At 41.0% G+C, this 22,822-nt stretch overlaps 1 protein-coding gene across 1 annotated transcript in view; it reads left to right on the top strand.

Moving 5' to 3' along the window:
- The window catches only part of nlgn2a (neuroligin 2a), a 606,345-nt gene that overhangs the window by 557,990 nt on the left and 25,533 nt on the right, over positions 1–22,822 (top strand). Inside the window, exons 6-7 of the mRNA XM_028798443.2 lie at positions 10,803–11,068; positions 22,136–22,295. Of these exons, the coding sequence (XP_028654276.1) occupies positions 10,803–11,068; positions 22,136–22,295 (426 nt within the window). The remainder of the gene's footprint in view (positions 1–10,802; positions 11,069–22,135; positions 22,296–22,822) is intronic.

The following is a 22,822-nucleotide window of genomic DNA, read 5'->3' as shown; positions in this document are numbered from 1 at the left end:
TCTTAAACAGCTTTTCAGTGGGAAACAAGCACACACTTACACCTCCTCTAGCGGGATCAGCTGCAGGCTTGCTGGTTTACCGTGTGACGTGCTCCTCGCACGGGGCTTTGAACACTCAACAGAGCCAAAAAATGAAACACTTTTTATGTTTGTTGAGAAAAAATGTTACGCTAAGGAGGTTAAATACAGAGTCCAATTGAAGAATTTATTATTTGTTTTTAAAGGTCTCCATGACATTGCTCCCACCTATATCTCTGACCGTGTCAGCCTCCATTCTACCTCTCGAGACCTACTGTCCTCTGATCAGATGCTTTATCTGTTCTGAGGTTTAAAGGTGGCCGGGCCTTCTTCTCTGTGGCTGCCCCAAGACTCTGGAACAGTCTTCCATCTTAACTATTAAGTCATCTCCCACAATAGATACTTTCAAGTCATACTTAAAAACCTATTAATTTTCTGAAGCTTTTGAGTCATTTTAAAGACTATGCATTCGGCAGTCTGTTCTGTTTTGGCTTCTTCTGTTTTGCTGTCAGTTGATTGAGGTTCTCTCCTTCTGTTGCTTTTTTAATCTGTTAGTCGTTTCTTTCCTTTTAAAATGTGTCGTTTTACTCTTCTCTTTTATTTTGTTTAAGTGTTTCTTTTGTCTTTGTTGACATTTGGTTGACACTTATTGCCTTTTAGATGAAAAGAGAAAAAGAGTCAGTGCACTCTGCCACATCCTGGTCACATTCGGAACTGCCCTCACTCAAGCCCTTTAGCTGCCTTCCATGTGCACGTGTGTGACAATATATATATATAATTCAACGTCTTTCTGTCTGTCTTTCTGCTTTTCACACAAGAACTACTTAACAGATTTAGATTGGGTGTTTTTCAATAATTTGCTTGAACATTCCAGTTGATTTTGTGACTTCCCTCGTCACACTAAGTATCATAGTACGGCTTGTGGTAATGATTTACTTACGCAAATCCGAGAGAGATGCAGCAGGCCAAGGAAAGGGGAGCAGGGCCCTCCTCTCTCACGTGCCAGCCTCCATTTGAGTCGCTTTACCTCTCGCTACGTGTTGGTGTGCACCTTTCCTCTGCTTAGCTATAGCAATACCTATTTGTTCAACATACTGTTCATCATCATTTACAGAATGTTAAGGAATAAAGTTTGATGTTTTTGAGAGAGAGATCACAGCTCCATGTGTTTTAGGGGGTAGCTGCTGATTGCCAGAGATATCACGGCCATGTGCTTTTCTCCCCATGCGGAGGACCCTCTCTTGTCAAACCTGAACACGATCAGATATAGTCCCAACGTCTATTGATTTTTAAAGTTTGTCATGTTTCACTACTACATGGGCGCAGCCGTGGGGGACAGCTAGTCTTTTATAAAGTTTCAGTTTTTTTCTAATGTGTTTGCAGCACCCTCCATTATATGAAAACTAAAATTAGTATCGAGACGAAACCACCTTTATACACGTTTTACTACCAAGCTAAAGAGAACCACCAGAAATTTGGCATTATTTTGTTTTTAATTGTGATAATGTTAAAAATGCATACTGTGCCACTTGTTGCAGTACTGCACTCAAACATTTATACAGCCATTTAAGATTCAACCACATAGCTGAGTTTGAAGAGTGCATTAGAACATTAGAACACTCTAGATGAGATCAGGCCATTCAGCCCAACAAACCTCGCCAGTCATCTCCACTTAATTCTTTAAAAAAAACATCAAGTCGATTTTTAAAATCCCTAAAGTCTTACTGTCTACCACACTACTTGGTAGCTTATTCCAAGTGTCTATTGTTCTCTGTGTAAATAAAAAGTACCTAATGTCTGTGTGAAATTTACCCTTAAGCTTCCAACTGTGTCCCCGTGTTCTTGATGAACTCATTTTAAAATAACAGGCTCCATCCACTGGACTAATTCCCTTCATAATTTTAAACACTTCAGTCATGTTACCTCTTAACCTTCTTTTTCTTAAACTCAGCTCTTTTAATCTTTCCTCATAATTCATCCCCTGTAGCCCTGGAATCAACCTAGTTGCTCTTCTCTGGACCCTTTCTAGTACTGCTATGTCCTTTTTGTAGCCTGGAGACCAAAACTGCACACAGGACTCCAGATGAGGTCTCACCATTGCATTATAATGTAGTGCATGAAAGCAAAGCAATCAGTGCCAAACCGCCATAACGTTCATTCCGTGACATTAATTAAATTGATTACACTAATCTGTGTCCTTATATAGCACGATATTGAAAGCAAAACCAGATGACAGTAGTCATCATGTTTTATTTATCAAAAGATAAGCCTCCATTAAAACTATGTGAAACAAATGGTTACACATGCGTCATCCCCTCCTGCAATTTTTCTGAAGCTGCACTTCCTTTACTGTGTTCCAAATGTCGGGACAAAAATTTGAATGAAACAAGTGGCGCTTTGTGCCATAACAGCCAGTCTGTGGTGGAGTGGAACTATGGACGCATGCCTAAATATAACAGTTCATTATATGCTATAAAACAGATGCACACCTACTTTCCTCAAGAACAGAGATGTAACTTCTCAAGGACCAAGAGCCACAATGGCTGCATGGGGCATCTCTGGAGAAACAGCAAGTTGGCAAGACTACAGATAATGGAGAGAAAACAATGACCGCCATCACTCTCAGTAACTGAACAGCAGCCCTATGCTTTACACTTGGCAAGTATCCTACAGCATTTAAAAGTAAACACAGTGTACCATAGTGTCTGAAATATGATAATGTGCAATACCGTGTAGGCATCTACTGAACCTGAGAAGTGTTTAGACGGTGATACAAGACAATTTAATACAATACAGTTTATTTTTGTAAATCCCAAAATCACATAAGAAGTGCTGCAATGGTCTTTAACAGGCCCTGCCTCTTGACAGCCCCGCAGCCTTGACTCTCTAAGAATACTAGGAAAAACTCCCTAAAAAACCCTTGTAGGGAAAAAATGGAAGAAACCTTGTGAAAGGCAGTTCAAAGAGAGACCCCTTTCCAGGTAGGTTGGGCGTGCAGATGAGTGTCAAAAAGAAGGGGGTCAATACAATACAATCCACAGAACAGAACACAAGGAATCCTCAATCTACTCTCTATACATAAAATCCTGACTTTTTATGTCACGTTTTTTGTCATGCTTTAAATCGGGCTTATTTTAAAACCTACATAAATATGTTTGATATCATTCTTTACAGAATTTATCTAACTTTAACATGATGTTGTTAGATTTTCAGATTCTTATTTCGTTTTTAAATTATCAACTAAAATATCAAGAACTCACTTCCCGTGAGATGAGACTTTGTACCAAGAGATTTAACCACGCCTGGGGCTGGAAAAAACAGACAAAGAGTAGGACAGCTGCTGTACAGGCTTTTAAATGTTCGAAGCGTCGCACGAGGTGCAGATCACATGGCAGAGCAGCAAGTCAGCAGCAAAGAAGAGGTAAAATAACCGGTATTTGTTTCCCATTGTATCACCGTTTAAGAGGGGGTTTAGGAGGAGCAACCGTGTCTCCTTGGGGTTCGTTCAGCCCCCCTCTTCACAACACGAGCGGCAGAGACGTGAAGTGGCTGGCACGTAACGCAGAAAAGGGGGATTGGCGAGTGAAGCAAGCAGGAGGGATCCCCCTAATATAATATAATAATAAAAAGTACAGGGCAGAATTCAACAGTAGATGATATCACAAAATACTATAAATTTGTTCATAATATGATCTGGGTTTGTTCAGATGATGTTCTTGTTTTGATTTGACAGAGCTGTGTATGTTTATTCTGGCACATTATACACAGTAAATGAGATAAGCGCAGCAGCATGTAATAGAGTGTCACCATCTTGATCTTGATATATTGTTACAGTTAATGTGTTTACATACATGTACATCAGAACTGTGAGGTCGTGTTTCCATTCACTCATAATCTTATATTACTGTCATTTAGGATTTTATTATCTACTTTGATTTCACATACACGTTTTCTTAATAAAGCAGGCCCCCATTTTAACATTCCCATTCTCATATTTAACTTTTTCCCACTGTGAACTGAAGACCCTTAGACGTATCTATGTACACCGTCGCCTGCATAGCCTATTACAGCACACCTATTGAAAATGGTGACAGCTCTTTACATCAAAGCAATCCTCACACAGCACCCTACGACTCTGAATGGCCAGTTTGGCAACTTTCCTAAAAATGCATTTCTGTTCGTCTTCTGCTTGGATGTCAGTATGAAAAATAAGGGAGACAAATACGTTGTCCTACAGAATAAAATGTGTAACAAGAGGAGCGGTGGGCAAAACCTGCTGCATTTTAATTGGTCGTTTTCTTTTAATGCATGTTACAAACACCGCCACCTAGTGTTGAGGCAATAGGCTGCAGTGCAGCGTGACGCAGAAGTATAATGTGCTTACAAGGTTTTCATTCTAACCCTTTTCTTAATTAGTGACCAGTTTTTGCTGCTAATTAACTTCTTTTCCTTTCATTTTAATTGACTTGTTCTTGAAGATTTGTTCCATTGAATTGCTTAATTTCTTTCCTTAAATGGCACTCAAACAGAAATGAAAATGTGCAGGGAATGAGCCAACAGAAGACCAACTAAGTCAGGGCCTTAAACTCCAGCCAAGTTCACTCCAAACCAGTTGCTTAATTAGGCGCTAATTATGTCATTAATTAAACCGATTCTTTAATTCCACAGCTTGTTGCTGCTCACATTATGTAATAGCCTATATTTCTGAAACTGAAAATCTTCTCTTTTCTAAGAGCACTGTTAAAATGTATTGTGGACCTGAGCAGATCAACATTCCTGAGACCTTCATCTATCTTTCTTTACTTTCATGATGGATGCAGTTTGCTGGTCCTGTTTTGGCTCATTTTGTATCTCATTATTGTTTAGCTGCTAATTAAGGAAAAATGAAACAATGAAGGGGTCTGAGTCTTAAAGAGCAAGTCAAATAAAATTAATTCAAAAGATGTTCATTAGCAGCAAAAACAGGTCGCTAACTAAGAACAGGGTTAGAATGAAAACCTGCAGCCACTGCGGCCCTCCAGGACTGGAGTTGGGGACCCCTGGTATAGGCTCCGTGCAGAATTATAAATCTGATTGAACTCTTCTGCCACATTGATTATCAATGTAGAGTTGGAAATATTAAAACATAGAACATGAGAGAGAAAATGACGTCAAAGCAGAGTAGGGTCAAAACTATAAAATAATGAGTGCCTACGACCAAATCCCAATATGCTGGATTTAAGGATCTAAAAACTTGGACACAGTTCAGTTCATTTTTGTGTAGTGCTCAGGTAAAGTGCAAAAATAAATTTTACAAATTGCTAAATACGGAATTAGTACACATAAAGACACAAATTTGTTACAACGCACAGCAAAATAAAATAGTTTGAAACTAATTAACCTAAATGGAAACCAACAATATTTGTCCATTATTTAATTATTGGACTATGGGCACATGACAATGGAGGACTCAACCGATCTTAAATAACAGCGACTGAATGATGTCGCGCATTGCCACTTTTGGCCACCGCATGTTAGCAATGGGACGCCATTATAGCAGATCCCCAGCCATGAGAATGTGCAAAAGTTGGCAGCACCCGTGATATAAAGTGGCAGCAGAAAAAGTAATCAAAATGGCAAGAAATCATACAAAATACAGGTCAAATAAAAATCTGTGCATTCCAAAGGCTCAAAATCATAACAGTAACAGTGCTGGCAAAGGTGCTGTGGTGCACAGCATAAACCGGAGAAAGAAAAAAATGAAAAGAGAAAGGGCAGCGCCAATCACCAGAAATTTCAGAACACATTTCAATGGCTACCATAGGGATAGTATGAAGGGCCGGCATAGCAGTGCTAAAACAAACTGAGCACTAAGCTATTAGTCTTAACGTGATAAAACTTAGAAAGTACCTTGAGGAGAAATGCTTGAAATGCTCTGTTGTACTCGCTTGACATACCCCTTTTGGTAAAGCACTCCCAATTTGTGGCAGATAAAAACAAAAGGCCGCCTACGTAGTGTGTGGAACTCAACATGGAACTATTAGTATGGCGCTGCCGGCATCAGGGACTGGCAGTCGAGTCAGGGCTGATGAAGATGAATGGCTCAATTGAGCTGTGGTGCATTTCACTTGATACACACAGTAAACAATATGTGACCCTCATTATTGTTATTTATCTGATAAACGTCTTTACCCCAGAAATGCTATGAGACCTGAATGCTGTACAGTGTTGTCATTATTGTTAAGAGACTCTGGTTGGCATTGCAGTGCTGACTGGGCTCACTTTTACTAACATGCCAGTGTAAAAAATCTGAGATCATGTGTTTATTTTTGGAAGTTTTGGACATTTTCTTCTGATTGATTAATTATGTTTTAATTTGGTTTTGTTAATGTCTGCTTGTTTTGTACAGAGGAATTTTGATTATATATTTGTTAGAGTAGAACCCCATGTTTATAGGAACCAACAATAAAAACAAAGTATTACATGGAGGGAACGTGTTAAATGAAGGAAGCTGTCACTGATTTATCACAGTTCCAGGAGTACAGATCTGGGCGCGCTGTGTTTCAGGTTATTTGCATAGTTTCACCTCTGCTAGTTTTATAATTACTAGTTAAGATCTTATTTGAATGTGTCCTAAGCTGCTCTGTTTATTTGCAGAGTTATTATTATGCTTTGTTTTTAGTTTCAGACTGTTAATCATGAACGTCACCAGGTTTTTTACTGCAATGTCACCATTATAAAACCATAAGAGTCTCAAACCTGATTACAGCACATCACATATGATTCACTTTTAAAACAAAATAGGGCTGGCTTCCAACGGCAGAGGAATTGGAGTTTTTCATTCATGTGACACAAATCCAGTCTTTTTAGGAAAGTGTGAACAGAAAAAAAATAACATGGAAGCACAAGTGACCAGGAAGGATTTATACAGACCACTGTGACCACTCTTCAGCTCCACGTCTTAACTGCACCAGCTCTGCTTATCATACATGACCACAAGTTTGAACACTAGATAGACAGCTACTTAAGGCACTGTATAAAAGACAGATATATAGACAGCTAGACAGAGAAATATGAAAGGCACTATATAATATGATAAACAAATGTGAAAAGCACTCTATGATAGATTTTACTATTACTATTTTTTTTATCTGGAATTTTTTTTTTTTTGCATCTATTTGGCGCCATTCTATTTTCTTAGGTGCAGCCATGTCTTTTGTGATAACCAATTTTATAAATCACACTTAATACTGTGTCTTTGACTTGAAGACCATCCTCTTCCCCTCATTCATTGGTCAAGAGTCCTGTGTTCAATATCATGGGAATGCATTTCCTGTTTACGATATTTGCTGATTTTCTTAAATGTTACAAAATTTTAGCAGAAAATGTGTTTTGCATGTTTTAAGCATAAAATGAGATAACTGACATGTGGATTTTGAAACATGAAAAGTGTTTTTTTTTTCATGGATGTTTTCACATCGCTTGCTGATGTACAGCACTGAGCACTGTTGGGTTTTATTGTACAAACTACACGGAGAAAGTAACATAAAAATATATAATATTTTGAGGGCAGTATTCTTTTAAATTAGTTTAATAATATTCTTCATTAAAATCAATTCAGACTTTTGCTAGTTGCTAGCTCAACTATTTGTGTATATTTGTGTTATACTGTATATAAATATATATATATAGTATAATTATATTTACATATGTATATTATATACAGTATTAGGGCTGCTGATTAATTACCATTAACACATACGATTAACGCATTAAAACATTTCTGTGATTTAATTTTTTAACATAACACCTGAAGGGTTAATTGAGTCTGATTAATTTGACCGCACATCACACATCTTTAATGAAGCAGCAAAATGAATCCAAGTCTACTAATAGTCGTAATGGCTCACCGGGGTCAGCTTTGCTTGATTGTTTCCTATGTTGTTTTTTGACAATACATTGTAGTCTTCATAATGATCAACACACACCAGTAGAACTACCCAGAAAAAAAAGGCAAAGGCACAAACTGAGACTCTGAAGATGAGCCCATGATGCCTTGCTCCTCCTTGCTCAATACAGACTTAGCAACAAACTGATATTGACTTGTCCCATTGTAGTGGAGGAAGCTACAGACAAATAAATAGGTCTTTCCTGGCTAAGCTGGCTGCAATATATTTATCATCCCGACCACTACTCTCACTGCAGTGTTGGAGGTAACACATCATAAGTTACATGCATTACGTAGTCAGATTACGTTTTAAAGAATGGCAGTACTGAGTTTAAAATTTCATACGCTTGTAATATGTTTTTATCCATCAACCCTTTATACTGAGCATTTGTATGAAGAATAAATTGTAGAATTATAGTAATTTGGATTATCTTGTCTCATATAGTTAATAATGTTTGAAACCTGGTTATATATTTATAAGGAACACATTTTAAAATGACATGATTTTTATTATATTATATTATTCTCAAGCATTCTGAATCTAATTCAGGGTCACAAGAGCAGCAGAGCTTCTTCTGTTGACATTTGGCACAAGGCAGGAAATAGCTGTGGACAGAATGCCAGAGCCTCACAGATTCTATTATATTCAATTATACTCTATTCTATTCTATTCTATTCTATTCTATTCTATTATATTATCCATCCATTTTCCAACCCGCTGAATCCGAACACAGGGTCACGGGGGTCTGCTGGAGCCAATCCCAGCCAACACAGGGCACAAGGCAGGAACCAATCCCGGACAGGGTGCCAACCCACCGCGGGACATTATATTATATTATATTATATTATATTATATTATATTATATTATATTATATTATATTATATTATATTATATTATATTATATTATATTATATTATATTATAACAGAACAATTACAAATCTACTTAATTCAGTTCAGAGTCAGACCTGAATTGACCTTCATTCTGGCTGCATTTGGCACAAGGCACGAAACAGCTGTAGACAAAATGCCAGTGCCTGACAGATTCTATTCTATTCTATTCTATTCTATTCTATTCTATTGTATTATATTATATTATATTATATTATATTATATTATATTATATTGTCCATCCATTATCCAACCTGCTATATCCTAACTACAGGGGCATGAGGGTCTGCTGGAGCCAATCCCAGCCAACACAGGGCGCAAGGCAGGAACAGACCCCGGGCAGGGCGCCAGCCCACCGCAGGACACACACACACACACACCAAGCAGTCACTAGGGACAATTTATGATCACCAATGCACCTAGCCTGCATGTCTTTGGACTGTGGGAGGAAACCCACGCAGACACGGGGAGAACATGCAAACTCGACGCAGGGAGGACCCAGGAAGTGAACCCAAGTCTCCTAACTTCAAGGCAGCAGAGCTACTGCTGCACCACCGTGCCGCCAATTAAAAATATATTGAATAATTATATAAAAGTAAAGTTGAATAAATCGGACTCTGCATGAATGAATATGTGTTCAGGTAAAGTACCACTTCCTATTAGTGGAAATAGCTCCAAAGTTGATAGAAATCTACATTTTGTACGTAATACTTGTATGCAAATTTTGGTTGACTTAAGTGAAAGCGTACGCAAGTTATCGTATTTACATACATACACACACAGACACAGGCAAATATTTGGACTCGGGGAGGTCTAAAACATCGAGATTCATCAAAATCTCGAAATGCAGTTTTTGGAGTATTCCAATGCTTTCCCTATACTTCATATACGAGAAAGTAAAAAATAACAAAAATATATATATATATATATATATGTGTGTGTGTGTGTGTGTGTGTGTGTGTGTGTAAAATTTATTCGCAATTGCAAGAAAAAAGGTAACATTGTCGGTGACACGACCACCTCCAACAGGGGGCACAATACCTCATTGTAATACTATAAACCCAGGAGATCACAACTCATTGGGTACAAACTTGTCTTCTGATAAGCTCTTATTGTTAAGCATATTTATTTCTTCATTTTAATTATTTTGATTATTTTTCATAGATGCTGATATTTTTTTCGCAGTTATGACTGTTAGAATTGTTTATGCAGGTACCGATTTTCCCCATTTTCAGTTTTTGTTTGGTGTGCTCATAAGAATTATTTATGAATGCTTTGAAATCACTTCAGTTTTTTTGTTTGGCATTTCCTGACTCTGTATGAGAAATTAAAGCTATTTCTAGTGTGATACAAAGAGACAAGAGACATGGCAAGGTTTGGGGCAGCCACCCGTATAATTTGGTATCCTGGCTGCAAAAAGTAAATGTTTTAAGATTGAGTCAAGTTTACAAGACAGAGTCCAAAACAGAACTCAATTCCAGGGAAAAGGAGTGAGGCTTTATAGGAAGTCTGGGGGAAGTGATGTCTTCCTCAGGGCCGGGGCCGGAAGTGGGGTGTCCCAAGTCGCAGAAGTGGCTCCTGGTGGGATTTCCCGGGAAAGGTCTGCAGAGAACTTAGAAAGAGCATTAGTGCACCCCGCCACCCCCTGGGCAGATGCATTACCATTCATCTCCAAGCCCTTCAGCTGCCTCCTATTCACACGTGTGTGACACTAGCTAAAGGTTTTTATTTTCAAGAGATATTAATAACAGTATGGGAGAACACACTCCATTTTCATACAGGTAGAATTATACAGTGAAGGTAACTACTGAGAACATGAAAAGGTCGAGAAGAGGACTGTGAGGATGTTCTGGTGTGACAGTCTGGAGCCTGGGCAGCTTCTTGTGTCTTGTTTTGCTCTGTCCAGTCCACACTGCAGATTCTCTTAATGCGCTAACCCATCACTGCTCTCTGTCTCCCCCTACAGGTCTGCTCCAGCGTGCCATTGCCCAGAGTGGATCCGCCATCTCCAGTTGGTCAGTCAATTATCAGCCTCTCAAGTACACCAAAAGCCTAGCAAGGAAGGTTGGTTGTAACTTACCAGACACGACCGACCTGATCGAGTGTTTGCGGAAGAAATCGTACCGGGAGCTGGTGGACCAGGATATCCAGCCTGCCCGTTACCATATAGCTTTTGGTCCAGTGGTGGATGGGGACATGGTAACCGATGATCCAGAGATCCTAATGGAGCAGGTGACCCATTTTAGAAGCTTTTTTCCATTCTTAACTCTTAGTTTAACCATCTTTTTTATAATCCATACAAACTGAAAATATTTAGAAATGCGTATGGTGCTGGTGTTTCATACCTGTTTTTTTTCATAGCAGTAGTTGGTGCTTTTTCTTAAATGACAGTACAACGGTCAGACAGAGAACTTTGTTTAAAAGCGTTGTTACGTCACCTGCTCATTTGGGATATACATCAAAGTTTCAAGCCCAGTGTCTTTGCATTTATCAAAATTTCTTAATTTGGCTTCTTGGTTCTCTGTTTGTTAGCACAGTGATTAGCATTGATGTCTTACTGCTTCGAAATCTAGGGGTTTGTGGGAACATTCGTCCTGTGACTGTGTCAGGATTCTCTCCAGATACTTTGGACTACTTTCTATATCCCAAAGATACTTGCGTTAAGATAATGGCCACAATACAATTTACCAAGTCTCTTCATTTTATGACCTGCTTACCCAGCACAGGGTGGTGATGCACAAAGTGGAGGTCTTACCTGAATGGCACTTCCATATTTCACATGCCATTCACATGCTGGTAATAGTGACAATATGCTAATGCTACATCCAGCGACCCATTTTTAGTCCACTTAATTTCATGGGGACCTTCAACCAATCCTAACAGCACTGGGCTCAGATGGAGTACCAGTCTGTCAAAGGGTACACACATCCCAACACACGCGTACAGTCCAGTGCTCAACAGTCACCAATAACCCTAATCTATACATTCTAATCTTTATCTTTGGGAGGAAAAAGAATCGGTAGAGGAAACTCCTGCACATGCAGAAGAGGAGGCAGCCTCCACGCAGACAGTGATGAGACACCACATTTAACAATTATGGTCAGCAATTTGAACCCTGACTGCTGTGGCTCTGAGGCAACCACTGCGCCACCATACTGTCTCAAATGCAAGATTATTTAATACCATACAGTGAAAAGTTAATTTATAGTATAATTATATAATTAAAATACAGTATAATTTTCTTTGTAATCGGCTGACATGCTGTCCAGAGCCATTTCCTGCCTGTGCCCAGTTGTTGCTGGGATGAGGTCTAGAACACCATGACTCTGAACTGAATTAAGAACATTGGAGAAGGTTGTAATATAATATAATATAATATAATATAATATAATATAATATAATATAATATAATATAATATAATATAATATATAATCCAACATCTGTATGTCTGTCCGCTTTTCATGAGAGAACTACTTAACAGATGTAGATCAGGTTTTTTTCTATAATTTGCTTGAATATTCCAGTTGATTTTGCAACTTCTCTCATCATGCTAAGAATCACAGTTCGCTTGCGGGAGTGATATATTCATGCTAATCCGAGACAGAGGCTGCGGGCCGAGGGGAGGAGTAAGCATGACATCAGGAGTAGGGAGCCCAGCGGGACCCTCCTCGCTGTCCTGTTTCACTTCTACACAGGTGTAGCCACAGGGGTTGGTTAGTATACTCTAATATAATATAATCTGTAATAAACTATCAATGTGTTCAAGAATGTTTCCTGCCTTTGCCCAGTGTTGCTAGTATAAACTCTGGCCCACCAAAATCCTGAGTTTGACTAAACAGATTTTAAAAGGATATAATATAATATAATATAATATAATATAATATAATATAATATAATATAATATAATATAATATAATATAATATGGAATGACATTCTGCGAAGAGCTATTTCAGGTCCTGTCCACCACAGGTCAAGTCCACCACATTCCTAAATCAGACTAAGTAAGTTTATGAATGTTTAATATAATCTAATATCTCTCTATTATTAAAGAAAATGTTGAGACGAGACTATTTTTTGAAGTCCTGCTCTCCTCTCAACCATTTACAACCACGCCCACAGTCCTCTCACCTCTCATTCGTGTGAATGCTTTTGTCAGACTCTGCTTTTTTCTCACTTTAAGTTCCCAATAAAAGAAGACGTATTATGTCCAAATCTTATTGAAGAATTTCATCCCAAAGGGTTATCAACAGAAGAAATGAATACACGGGCAATTCTAGCACCGAGAAACGATGAAATCAAATGAATTAACGTGAAAATTGTCGATCGGTTACATGGCAAATTGGTTAAAAGCGTATCAATAGACTAAGCTGTCGAACAATTCTGACATGTAAAATTTTAACAGTTGACAAGAAAGGTAATGTAGTACATCTTCCGCGGATAACATTAGACACCAAAGGAGATCTTGATATGCCATACGTATTAAAAAGTTTACAGTTTCCCGTTAGAATAGCTTCTGCTATGACAATTAACAAATCACAGGGACAAACATTTGAAAAAGTCAGTTTATTTATTAGAGAGAAAGAAACGATATTCACTCACGGACAGTTATACATTGCATTGTCACGATGTAAGTCCAAACACGGAATCAAAATTCAGTGCAATATGGACAAAAAGTAAATTCAATAAATAGTTTTTTACTGCAGTTTTACAGTAAAAGTGTAAGTTTAAAAAGTATTTGCGTGTTAATTTTAAAGCTAGACAGAATTAAAACGTATAACGCAACGAAAACCTTTAATGCAGAATTAAACATAATTTTCTTTCAATTTATTATGTTTTGCTATTTTTTACTATGGTTAATTACTGGCTGTAATGTAAAATAGTTAGTTCTATTATGCACATGTAACAATTCCCAAGAAAATGACAATCTGTTTAAATTGTACATCCGCTTCCCCATACGCGAGTAGCAGATCTGCAAAGTGGCTAGTGCATAGTGCCCACACAGGGGCTGGCGAGCAAAGCGAGCAGGGAGAAGAACCTCCTAGTAATATAATATAATATAATATAATATAATATAATATAATATAATATAATATAATATAATATTATATTATATTATATTATATTATATTATATTATATTATATTATATTATATAATAATATATCATGTCATGTGTTCTTTATAAACGAATAACCAGCTTTCAAACTGTATTCCCTATATGAGACAACATAATACAAATTACCATAATTCTACAATTTATTCTTCATACAAATACTCAGCATAATGGGTTGATGGATAAAAACATATTACAAATGTATGAAATTTTAAACTCATTACTGCCGTTCTTTTATATTCATGCCTCTTCTGCAACCAGTTTACTCCTAAAGGTTATTTGATGTGGTCGAGACAAATCTTCAGGCTTTCCTTGCTCCACAGAGTTACCGATTCCTCCCGGGTGTGTTCATTTGACCCCTGTCCCTTTCATTTTAATCTGATGCAGCAAGTGGATGGCAGTAACACGCCTGACGGTGTAGTGAAAGGCCGACTTTTTATAACATTATGTGCCAGACAAATGTAATTTTGTTTTGCGCCTTTTTCTAGTTAACACCATCACAAAGAGCTCTGCATGTACAGCAAATAACAATTGTGTGCGTGCTTTGGAGCAGTGACAGGTTAAGTGACTCGTTCAGGGTTAATCAGTGAGGCTGGTGGCGGGCACCGAGCTGGCTGCTGCTTCATGTCTGGTGCACGATTGGTGGTGTCAAATCACGTCTGCTATTTTTAAATATACAACAGCACATTTTAGATTAGAAAATTAGATCATATGCAAAATTTAACTTTATGTTGTATATTCTCTGTAGTACTAGGGTGTTGTAGCGTGTTAGCCATTATGAATGTAGAGAAAAGCCAAGCAAAATGACACCTTTTATTGGCTAACTAAAAAGATTACAATATGCAAGCTTTCGAGGCAACTCAGGCCCCTTCTTCAGGCAAGATGTTGTATATTCTCTAAAACATTTTACATATGAGAAGTTCTATTTCTTATACATCCATCCATCCATCCATCCATTGTCTTCCGCTTATCCGAGGTCGGGTCACGGGGGCAGCAGCTTGAGCAGAGATGCCCAGACTTCCCTCTCCCCGGCCACTTCTTCTATCTCTTCCAGGAGAATCCCAAGGCGTTCCCAGGCCAGCCGGGAGACATAGTCCCTCCAACGTGTCCTGCGTCTTCCCCGGGGCCTCCTCCCGGTTAGACGTGCCCGGAACACCTCACCAAGGAGGCGTCCAGGAGGCATCCTAATCAGATGCCTGAGCCACCTCATCTGACTCCTCTCGATGCGGAGGAGCAGCGGCTCTACTCTGAGCCCCTCCCGGATGACTGAGCTTCTCACCCTATCTTTAAGGGAAAGCCCAGACACCCTGCGGAGGAAACTCATTTCAGCCGCTTGTATTCGCGATCTCGTTCTTTCGGTCACTACCCATAGCTCAAGACTATAGGTGAGGGTAGGAACATAGATCGACTGGTAAATTGAGAGCTTCGCCTTGCGGCTCAGCTCCTTTTTCACCACGACAGACCGATGCAACGCCCGCATTACTGCGGATGCCGCACCGATCCGCCTGTCGATCTCACGCTCCATTCTTCCCTCACTCGTGAACAAGACCCCAAGATACTTGAACTCCTCCACTTGGGGCAGGATCTCGCTCCCAACCCTGAGAGGGCACTCCACCCTTTTCCGGCTGAGGACCATGGTCTCGGATTTGGAGGTGCTGATTCTCATCCCTGCCGCTTCACATTCAGCTGCGAACTGATCCAGAGAGAGCTGAAGATCACGACCTGATGAAGCAAACAGGACAACATCATCTGCAAAAAGCAGTGACCCAATCCTGAGCCCACCAAACCGGACCCCCTCAACGCCCTGGCTGCGCCTAGAAATTCTGTCCATAAAAGTTATGAACAGAATCGGTGACAAAGGGCAGCCCTGGCGGAGTCCAACTCTCACTGGAAACGGGTTCGACTTACTGCCGGCAATGCGGACCAGGCTCTGGCAACGATCGTACAGGGACCGAACAGCCCTTATCAGGGGGTCCAGTACTCCATACTCCCGGAGTACCCCCCACAGGATTCCCCGAGGGACACGGTCGAATGCCTTTTCCAAGTCCACAAAACACATGTAGACTGGTTGGGCAAACTCCCATGCACCCTCCAGGACCCTGCTAAGGGTATAGAGCTGGTCCACTGTTCCGCGACCAGGACGAAAACCACACTGTTCCTCCTGAATCCGAGGCTCGACTATCCGACGGACCCTCCTCTCCAGGACCCCTGAATAGACTTTTCCAGGGAGGCTGAGGAGTGTGATCCCTCTGTAGTTGGAACACACCCTCCGATCCCCCTTCTTAAAGAGGGGGACCACCGCCCCGGTCTGCCAATCCAGAGGCACTGTCCCTGATGTCCATGCGATGTTGCAGAGGCGTGTCAACCAAGACAGTCCTACAACATCCAGAGCCTTGAGGAACTCCGGGCGTATCTCATCCACCCCTGGGGCCCTGCCACCAAGGAGTTTTTTGACCACCTCGGTGACCTCAGTCCCAGAGATGGGGGAGCCCACCTCTGAGTCCCCAGGCTCTGCTTCCTCATTGGAAGGCATGTTAATAATGGGATTGAGTAGGTCTTCGAAGTACTCCCCCCACCGACCCACAACGTCCCGAGTCGAGGTCAGCAGTGCACCATCCCCCCCATATACAGTGTTGACACTGCACTGCTTCCCCTTCCTAAGACGCCGGATGGTGGACCAGAATCTCCTCGAAGCCGTCCGAAAGTCGTTCTCCATGGCCTCCCCAAACTCCTCCCACGCCCGAGCTTTTGCCTCAGCACCCACCAAAGCCGCATTCCGCTTGGCCTGCCAGTACCTATCAGCTGCCTCCAGGGTACCACAGGACAAAAGGGACCGGTAGGACTCCTTCTTCAGCTTGACGGCATCCTTCACCGCCGGTGTCCACCAACGGGTTCGGGGATTGCCGCCACGACAGGCACCGACCACCTTACGGCCACAGCTCCGGTCAGCTGCCTCAACAATAGAGGCACGGAACATGGCCCATTCGGACTCAATGTCCCCCACCTCCCTCGGGATGTGGTCGAAGTTCTGCCGGAGGTGGGAGTTGAAGCTACTTCTGACAGGGGGCTCTGCCAGACGTTCCCAGCAGACCCTCACTACCATGCCTGACTGGCATCCTCCCCCACCATCGAAGCCAACTCACCACCAGGTGGTGGTCAGTTGACAGCTCCGCTCCTCTCTTCACCCGAGTGTCCAAGACATGTGGCCGCAAGTCTGACGACACGACCACAAAAGTCGATCATCGAACTGAGGCCTAGGGTGTCCTGGTGCCAAGTGCACATAAGAACACCCCTATGCTTGAACATGGTGTTCGTTATGGACAATCCGTGACGAGCACAGAAGTCCAATAACAAAACACCACTCGGGTTCAGATCGGGGGGGCCATTCCTCCCAATCACGCCCTTCCAGGTCTCACTGTCATTGCCCACGTGAGCATTGAAGTCTCCCAGCAGAACGAGGGAGTCCCCAGAAGGTATGCCCTCTAGCACCCCCTCCAGGGACTCCAAAAAGGGTGGGTACTCCGAACTGCTGTTCGGTGCATACGCACAAACAACAGTTAGGACCCGTCCCCCCACCCGAAGGCGAAGGGAGGCTACCCTCTCGTCCACCGGGGTAGACCCCAATGTACAGGCTCCAAGTCGGGGGGCAATAAGTATACCCACACCCGCTCGGCGCCTCTCACCGGGGGCAACTCCAGAGTGGTACAGAGTCCAGCCCCTCTCAAGGAGATTGGTTCCAGAGACCAAGCTGTGCGTCGAGGTGAGTCCGACTATATCTAGCCGGAACCTCTCAACTTCGCGCACTAGCTCAGGCTCCTTCCCCTTCAGAGAGGTGACATTCCACGTCCCAAGAGCCAGCTTCTGTAGCCGAGGATCGGACCGCTAAGGTCCCCGCCTTCGGCCACCACCCAACTCACACTGCACCCGACCTCCTTGGCCCCTCCCATAGGTGGTGAGCCCATGGGAAGGGGGACCCACGTTGCCTCTTCGGGCTGTGCCCGGCCGAGCCCCATGGGTGCAGGCCCGGCCACCAGGCGCTCGCCATCAAGCCCCACCTTCAGGCCTGGCTCCAGAGTGGGGCCCCGGTGACCCGCGTCCGGGCAAGGGAAAACGCCGTCCAAAATTGTTTTTCATCATAGGAAGTTTGTTTAACCGCTCTTTGTCTCATCCCTCACCTAGGACCAGTTTGCCTTGGGTGGCCCTACCAGGGGCATAAAGCCCCGGACAACAGAGCTCCTAGGATCATTGGGACACGCAAACCCCTCCACCACGATAAGGTGGCGGTTAAAGGAGGGGTATTTCTTATACATAAGATTTTTAATATGTTTAATTAGTTTGGAACTTTACATGATACTTAATTCAGAGATGTGCTTCTGGAGTATACTATTTATTTAATGCTGATTGGTGAACATTAAAATAAATTGAAATGTATTAAGTAAAGGAAGCATTTTGTTAGATTTCTTCAGTCTGCCATCATGCTTTGAAGAAGGCACATCGGGGATCCACCTATAGGTTCAAATAAACAACAACATTTATTTATATAGCACATTTTCATATAAATAATGTAGCTCAAAGTGCTTTACATGATGAAGAAAAGAAAAAAAAGACAAAGTAAGAATTAAAATAAGACAACACTAATTAACATAGAATAAGAGTAAGGTCCGATGGCCAAGGAGGACAGAAAAAACAAAACAAACTCCAGATGGCTGGATAAAAAAAAAACATCTGCAGTGGTTCCAGACCATGAGACCATCCGGCCCCCTCTGGGCAAAAGGATGTAAGGATAAAGAAGTTTGAATTTCACATATAACGATGGCTCAAGATTCTTGTTTATTTAGTATTTTCTCTATCAGACATTGGCCATCCTTGGATGAGACTTCCTCCCTCAGCCCTGAGAATGAGAACTCAAATTGTTATTATGTAGGTGTAATCCTCTCTTCAATCCCCCTGGTGCACAATTCAAATATTCCCTTTAAGACACTCCTGAATAGATAAATAGATAGATAGATAGATAGATAGATAGATAGATAGATAGATAGATAGATAGATAGATAGATAGATAGATAGATAGATAGATAGATAGATAGATAGATAGATAGATAGATAGATAGATAGATAGATAGATAGATAGATAGATAGATAGATAGATAGATAGATAGATAGATAACTTTATTAATCCTCAAGGAGAAATTCACATACTCCAGCAGCAGCATACTGATAAAAACAATATTAATTAAAGAGTGATAAAAACACAGTGCAAGTTAAAAAGTGCAAGGTGGAGAGTGTGTGGCAGGTATAACAGTCAATAACTTTGTATAATGTTACCATTACCGAATACTCACATATTTGACGATATACACAGTGTAGATAAATATACCATCAATCATGTGAGCGTCAAGAGTGACTTACGGGGGTAAGTTTAAGAGTGCATTGGAGGGATTCGAAGGAGGGTGGCACCGTATGTAACAGTAGTTTCTATTAGAGCCTAGCTGTAGACCTCCAGAGTTGTGGTCTGTTGACGATGACATTTAGCAGGCTTTGCCTAATCTGTCAGTGACATTACGTGACACACCCAGTCATCTGAGTCTCTCTCAACACACCCATGTCAATTTGATATCCTTCCACTGTGATTAATTTTAGGGTTGTGATGAACTCTAAGATCTGAGCCCACCCTGGGAAGACTAAGGAGAAGCCATTACTTCAAAAAGGCAGCTTCAGCACTTACACTGCCAGAAAGAGTAGCTTTTTCCCTATGAAGTTGGAGAGACAGCAAAGAGAAGGTGACTTCACGCTACAGCATGGACAGAAGACCATGTAGCAAAACTAACATATCTGAGTGAACTGCTAACTTATGTGTACGACTCTCTGTGTGGATTGTATTCAGCATCGCTTTGATGTATTTATTAGGCCAATGACTTACCGTAATTCAGCATTAATACTGCTGTGCTCCAGTGCCCAAATTCCCGTTGTCGGTGCCCCTGCATTCCACCGCTGGATAGTCACTATGAGCTCAAGCACCTCACAATTTACAAATGAAGTGCTGCTTTTATGAGAAGATGTACAAGGTCTGTCCAGAGTAAGTCCAGTCATTGTTAATATAACAAGAACACTTTGTGCAGAATCAATGTAACCTTGCAGCCAAGCAGAGTGGACTGGAATGCGCATGCGTGAACAATGATGATTTCACTGGAGGGGTCTAGCACTGGGTGTGCTAGACGCCATTAAATGAGCATGTGTACTGTATGGCAGTCGCATTCAAAATGACTGAGTGAGTAGAGCAACAAATCTGCATCAAATTTTTGCGTTAAGCTTGAACATTCGTCCTATTCGGATGATTCAGAAGTCTTTCGGGGACAATGAAATTCGTGCAGCACAAATAAACGCGTGGTACAAACGTGTCAAAGATGGCAGAGGATCTGTTGAAAGTGATCCACTATCTGGACTTCTGGCTTTTCCCAAAAATAAAATCACTTTTGAAAGGGAAGAGATTTCAGACTGTCGATGAGATTCTGAAAAATACAACGAAGCAGCTGATGGTGAGGAGGACGCTGGGAGAACTGTGTGATGTCCCAGGGTGCCTACTTTTGAAGGGGACGGAGGCGTCATTGTCCTATGTACAATGTTTCTTGTATCTTCTTCAATAAATGTATCTATTTTTCATATTACATGGCTGGATACTTTCTGGACAGACCTCGTACATGTAAGAATTTTCGTGCACTGTGGTGTACATCAAATGTGAACTTGATTGGGAATCCCTTGCTCAGTCGCAACTGTGAATTTAACCCGTATTGCTCATTTAGATATAGCAGTTCACTCTTCGTAAAGTATCATTCATCACTTGCACTATATGGGGTGTGCAATGAAAGTCATGATACTAGCTTGGCATGATTTGAGCTTTATAATTCATTTTCTTGGGTTTCGCCTGAGGTATATAAATGTTCTTGGTATCGCTTTGGGGGTTTTTTATACCCAGGGAATCTAATTCTTTTCTGGATAAAAGCCTCTGTTTACAAATTAACTTTTATCTCATTGCTTTTGTGACAGTATTTGGTTTTGTCTATTTTGTTTCCATGGCATCATATCCCAGGATGCAGTGGGAAAGTGTAATGATGATTCCTGGGGTTTTTACATACCCTGGAAATCTAATTCTTTTCTGGATCCTCCATTTAAAAATTAACTTTTATTTCATATCTTTTTCAACACCATTTTCTTATATCTATTTTCTGAGCTTTGTATTGGTAGTTTCTATAGCATCATATCCCAGAATTCTTTGGGAAAGTGTAATGATGATTTCTGGGGGTTTTACACAACCTGGAAATGTAATTATTTTCTGGACTAGAGCTTCCATTTAAAATTAACTTTTACTTCACATCTTTTTCAACACCATTTTGTTTTGTCTGTTTTCTGGACTTTGCGTCAGTCATTTCTATGGCATCATATCCCAGGATGCATTGGGACAGTGCGGTGACAATGTCTTCAGCATGGCTATATAAAGCTCATCCAGGACTGTACCAACTAATCCAAGATTTGGACAGTTGACTACGTTACACTGCGACTCTTTCAATGTTTATCTTGAGTTCTGATCCTTCTATCTTTCTTTGACTAAAACTTTTCATTGTTGCCATTTCAGTTTTGACACTCACCTTCGTTCTTTCCACTGTTGTAAATCTGTAAATTGTTTTTACAAACTGCCTTGGTAGACAGGACACCAGCAGAAACATCCAGAAAGCGGAAGATGAAGACTGGGTGCAGGGTTAAGACCGAGGACACTTGGCTACCAGGCCGCCATTCTTCTTGTCACAATGTGTCTGAAACTCCAGGAGAGCTACTTCAAATCCAATTGCTTGTAGGCCCTTTCTGACCATATCTACATTGATTTTTCTGTGGAACTCCAGTTTTATCATTGGATTGTCAGGGTTTCTGAATCCTCCTAGTCACCATCTGGCAGTGCAAGTATCTTTAAAACAAACATTGTTAGATTAGAAGTCTACCTCACACATACAAACATCAAAAATAAAAACGGTTCCACTGATTAGGCTCAATTGCTTCAAAACGTCTCATATATGAGAACACAAAGAAAATTTCCAATTCTGGGCCAGTCAATGTATGGAATTTAATTCTGGCTCCATTCCACTGCATTCCTTTCATTTATTTCAGTTTGATGAATTCTTTGTGTCTTTTTTAGGGGGAATTTCTGAATTATGACCTCCTTATTGGTGTCAATCAAGGAGAAGGCCTGAAGTTTGTCGATGATGGAGGAACAGAAAATGAAGATGGGATCTCCGCAGCGGCATTCGATTACACCATCTCCAACTTTGTCGACAACCTTTATGGTTATCCTGAAGGCAAGCAGTAGTTTCCTTTTATAAATTATTTGTCTTTTTATAGGAATTTTGAGGATTTCTATATGCTGGGGAGAGGAAAAGGGATTAGTGGCGGGCATGGACTGGGATTAAAAATTGTCTGAAATCAGTTGGACACCAAACGTCCATGCACCTCCTTCAGTGTGTGCAACACACGTATCATTCCTGATTGATTTGGAAGTGTAAAGTAGTGCAGTGAGTTAAGAACATAAGAAATTTGACAAACAGACAGGAGACCATTCACTCCATCAAACTGTGGACTGATTGGTTAGCCAATAACTAAGCTGTCCCAATATGTCATCCAGATTCTTCTTAAAGGTCGCCAAGGTTTCTGGTTCCACTACATGTCCCGACAGTTTGTTCCAGATTAACACAACTGTTTTTCCTGGCTTCAGTTTTAAATTTCCATTGATGTCCTTGAGTATGTGATTTACTGTTAAGAATTCTTCCTTGGAGGATATTGAATGCCAGAATGATGTCTGCATGCAGTCTCCTCTGCTCGAGACCAA

This window comes from Erpetoichthys calabaricus, chromosome 3, assembly GCF_900747795.2.
Source record: "Erpetoichthys calabaricus chromosome 3, fErpCal1.3, whole genome shotgun sequence".
NCBI classification, from domain to species: domain Eukaryota; kingdom Metazoa; phylum Chordata; class Cladistia; order Polypteriformes; family Polypteridae; genus Erpetoichthys; species Erpetoichthys calabaricus.
This window is presented reverse-complemented; position numbering and strand designations above follow the sequence as displayed.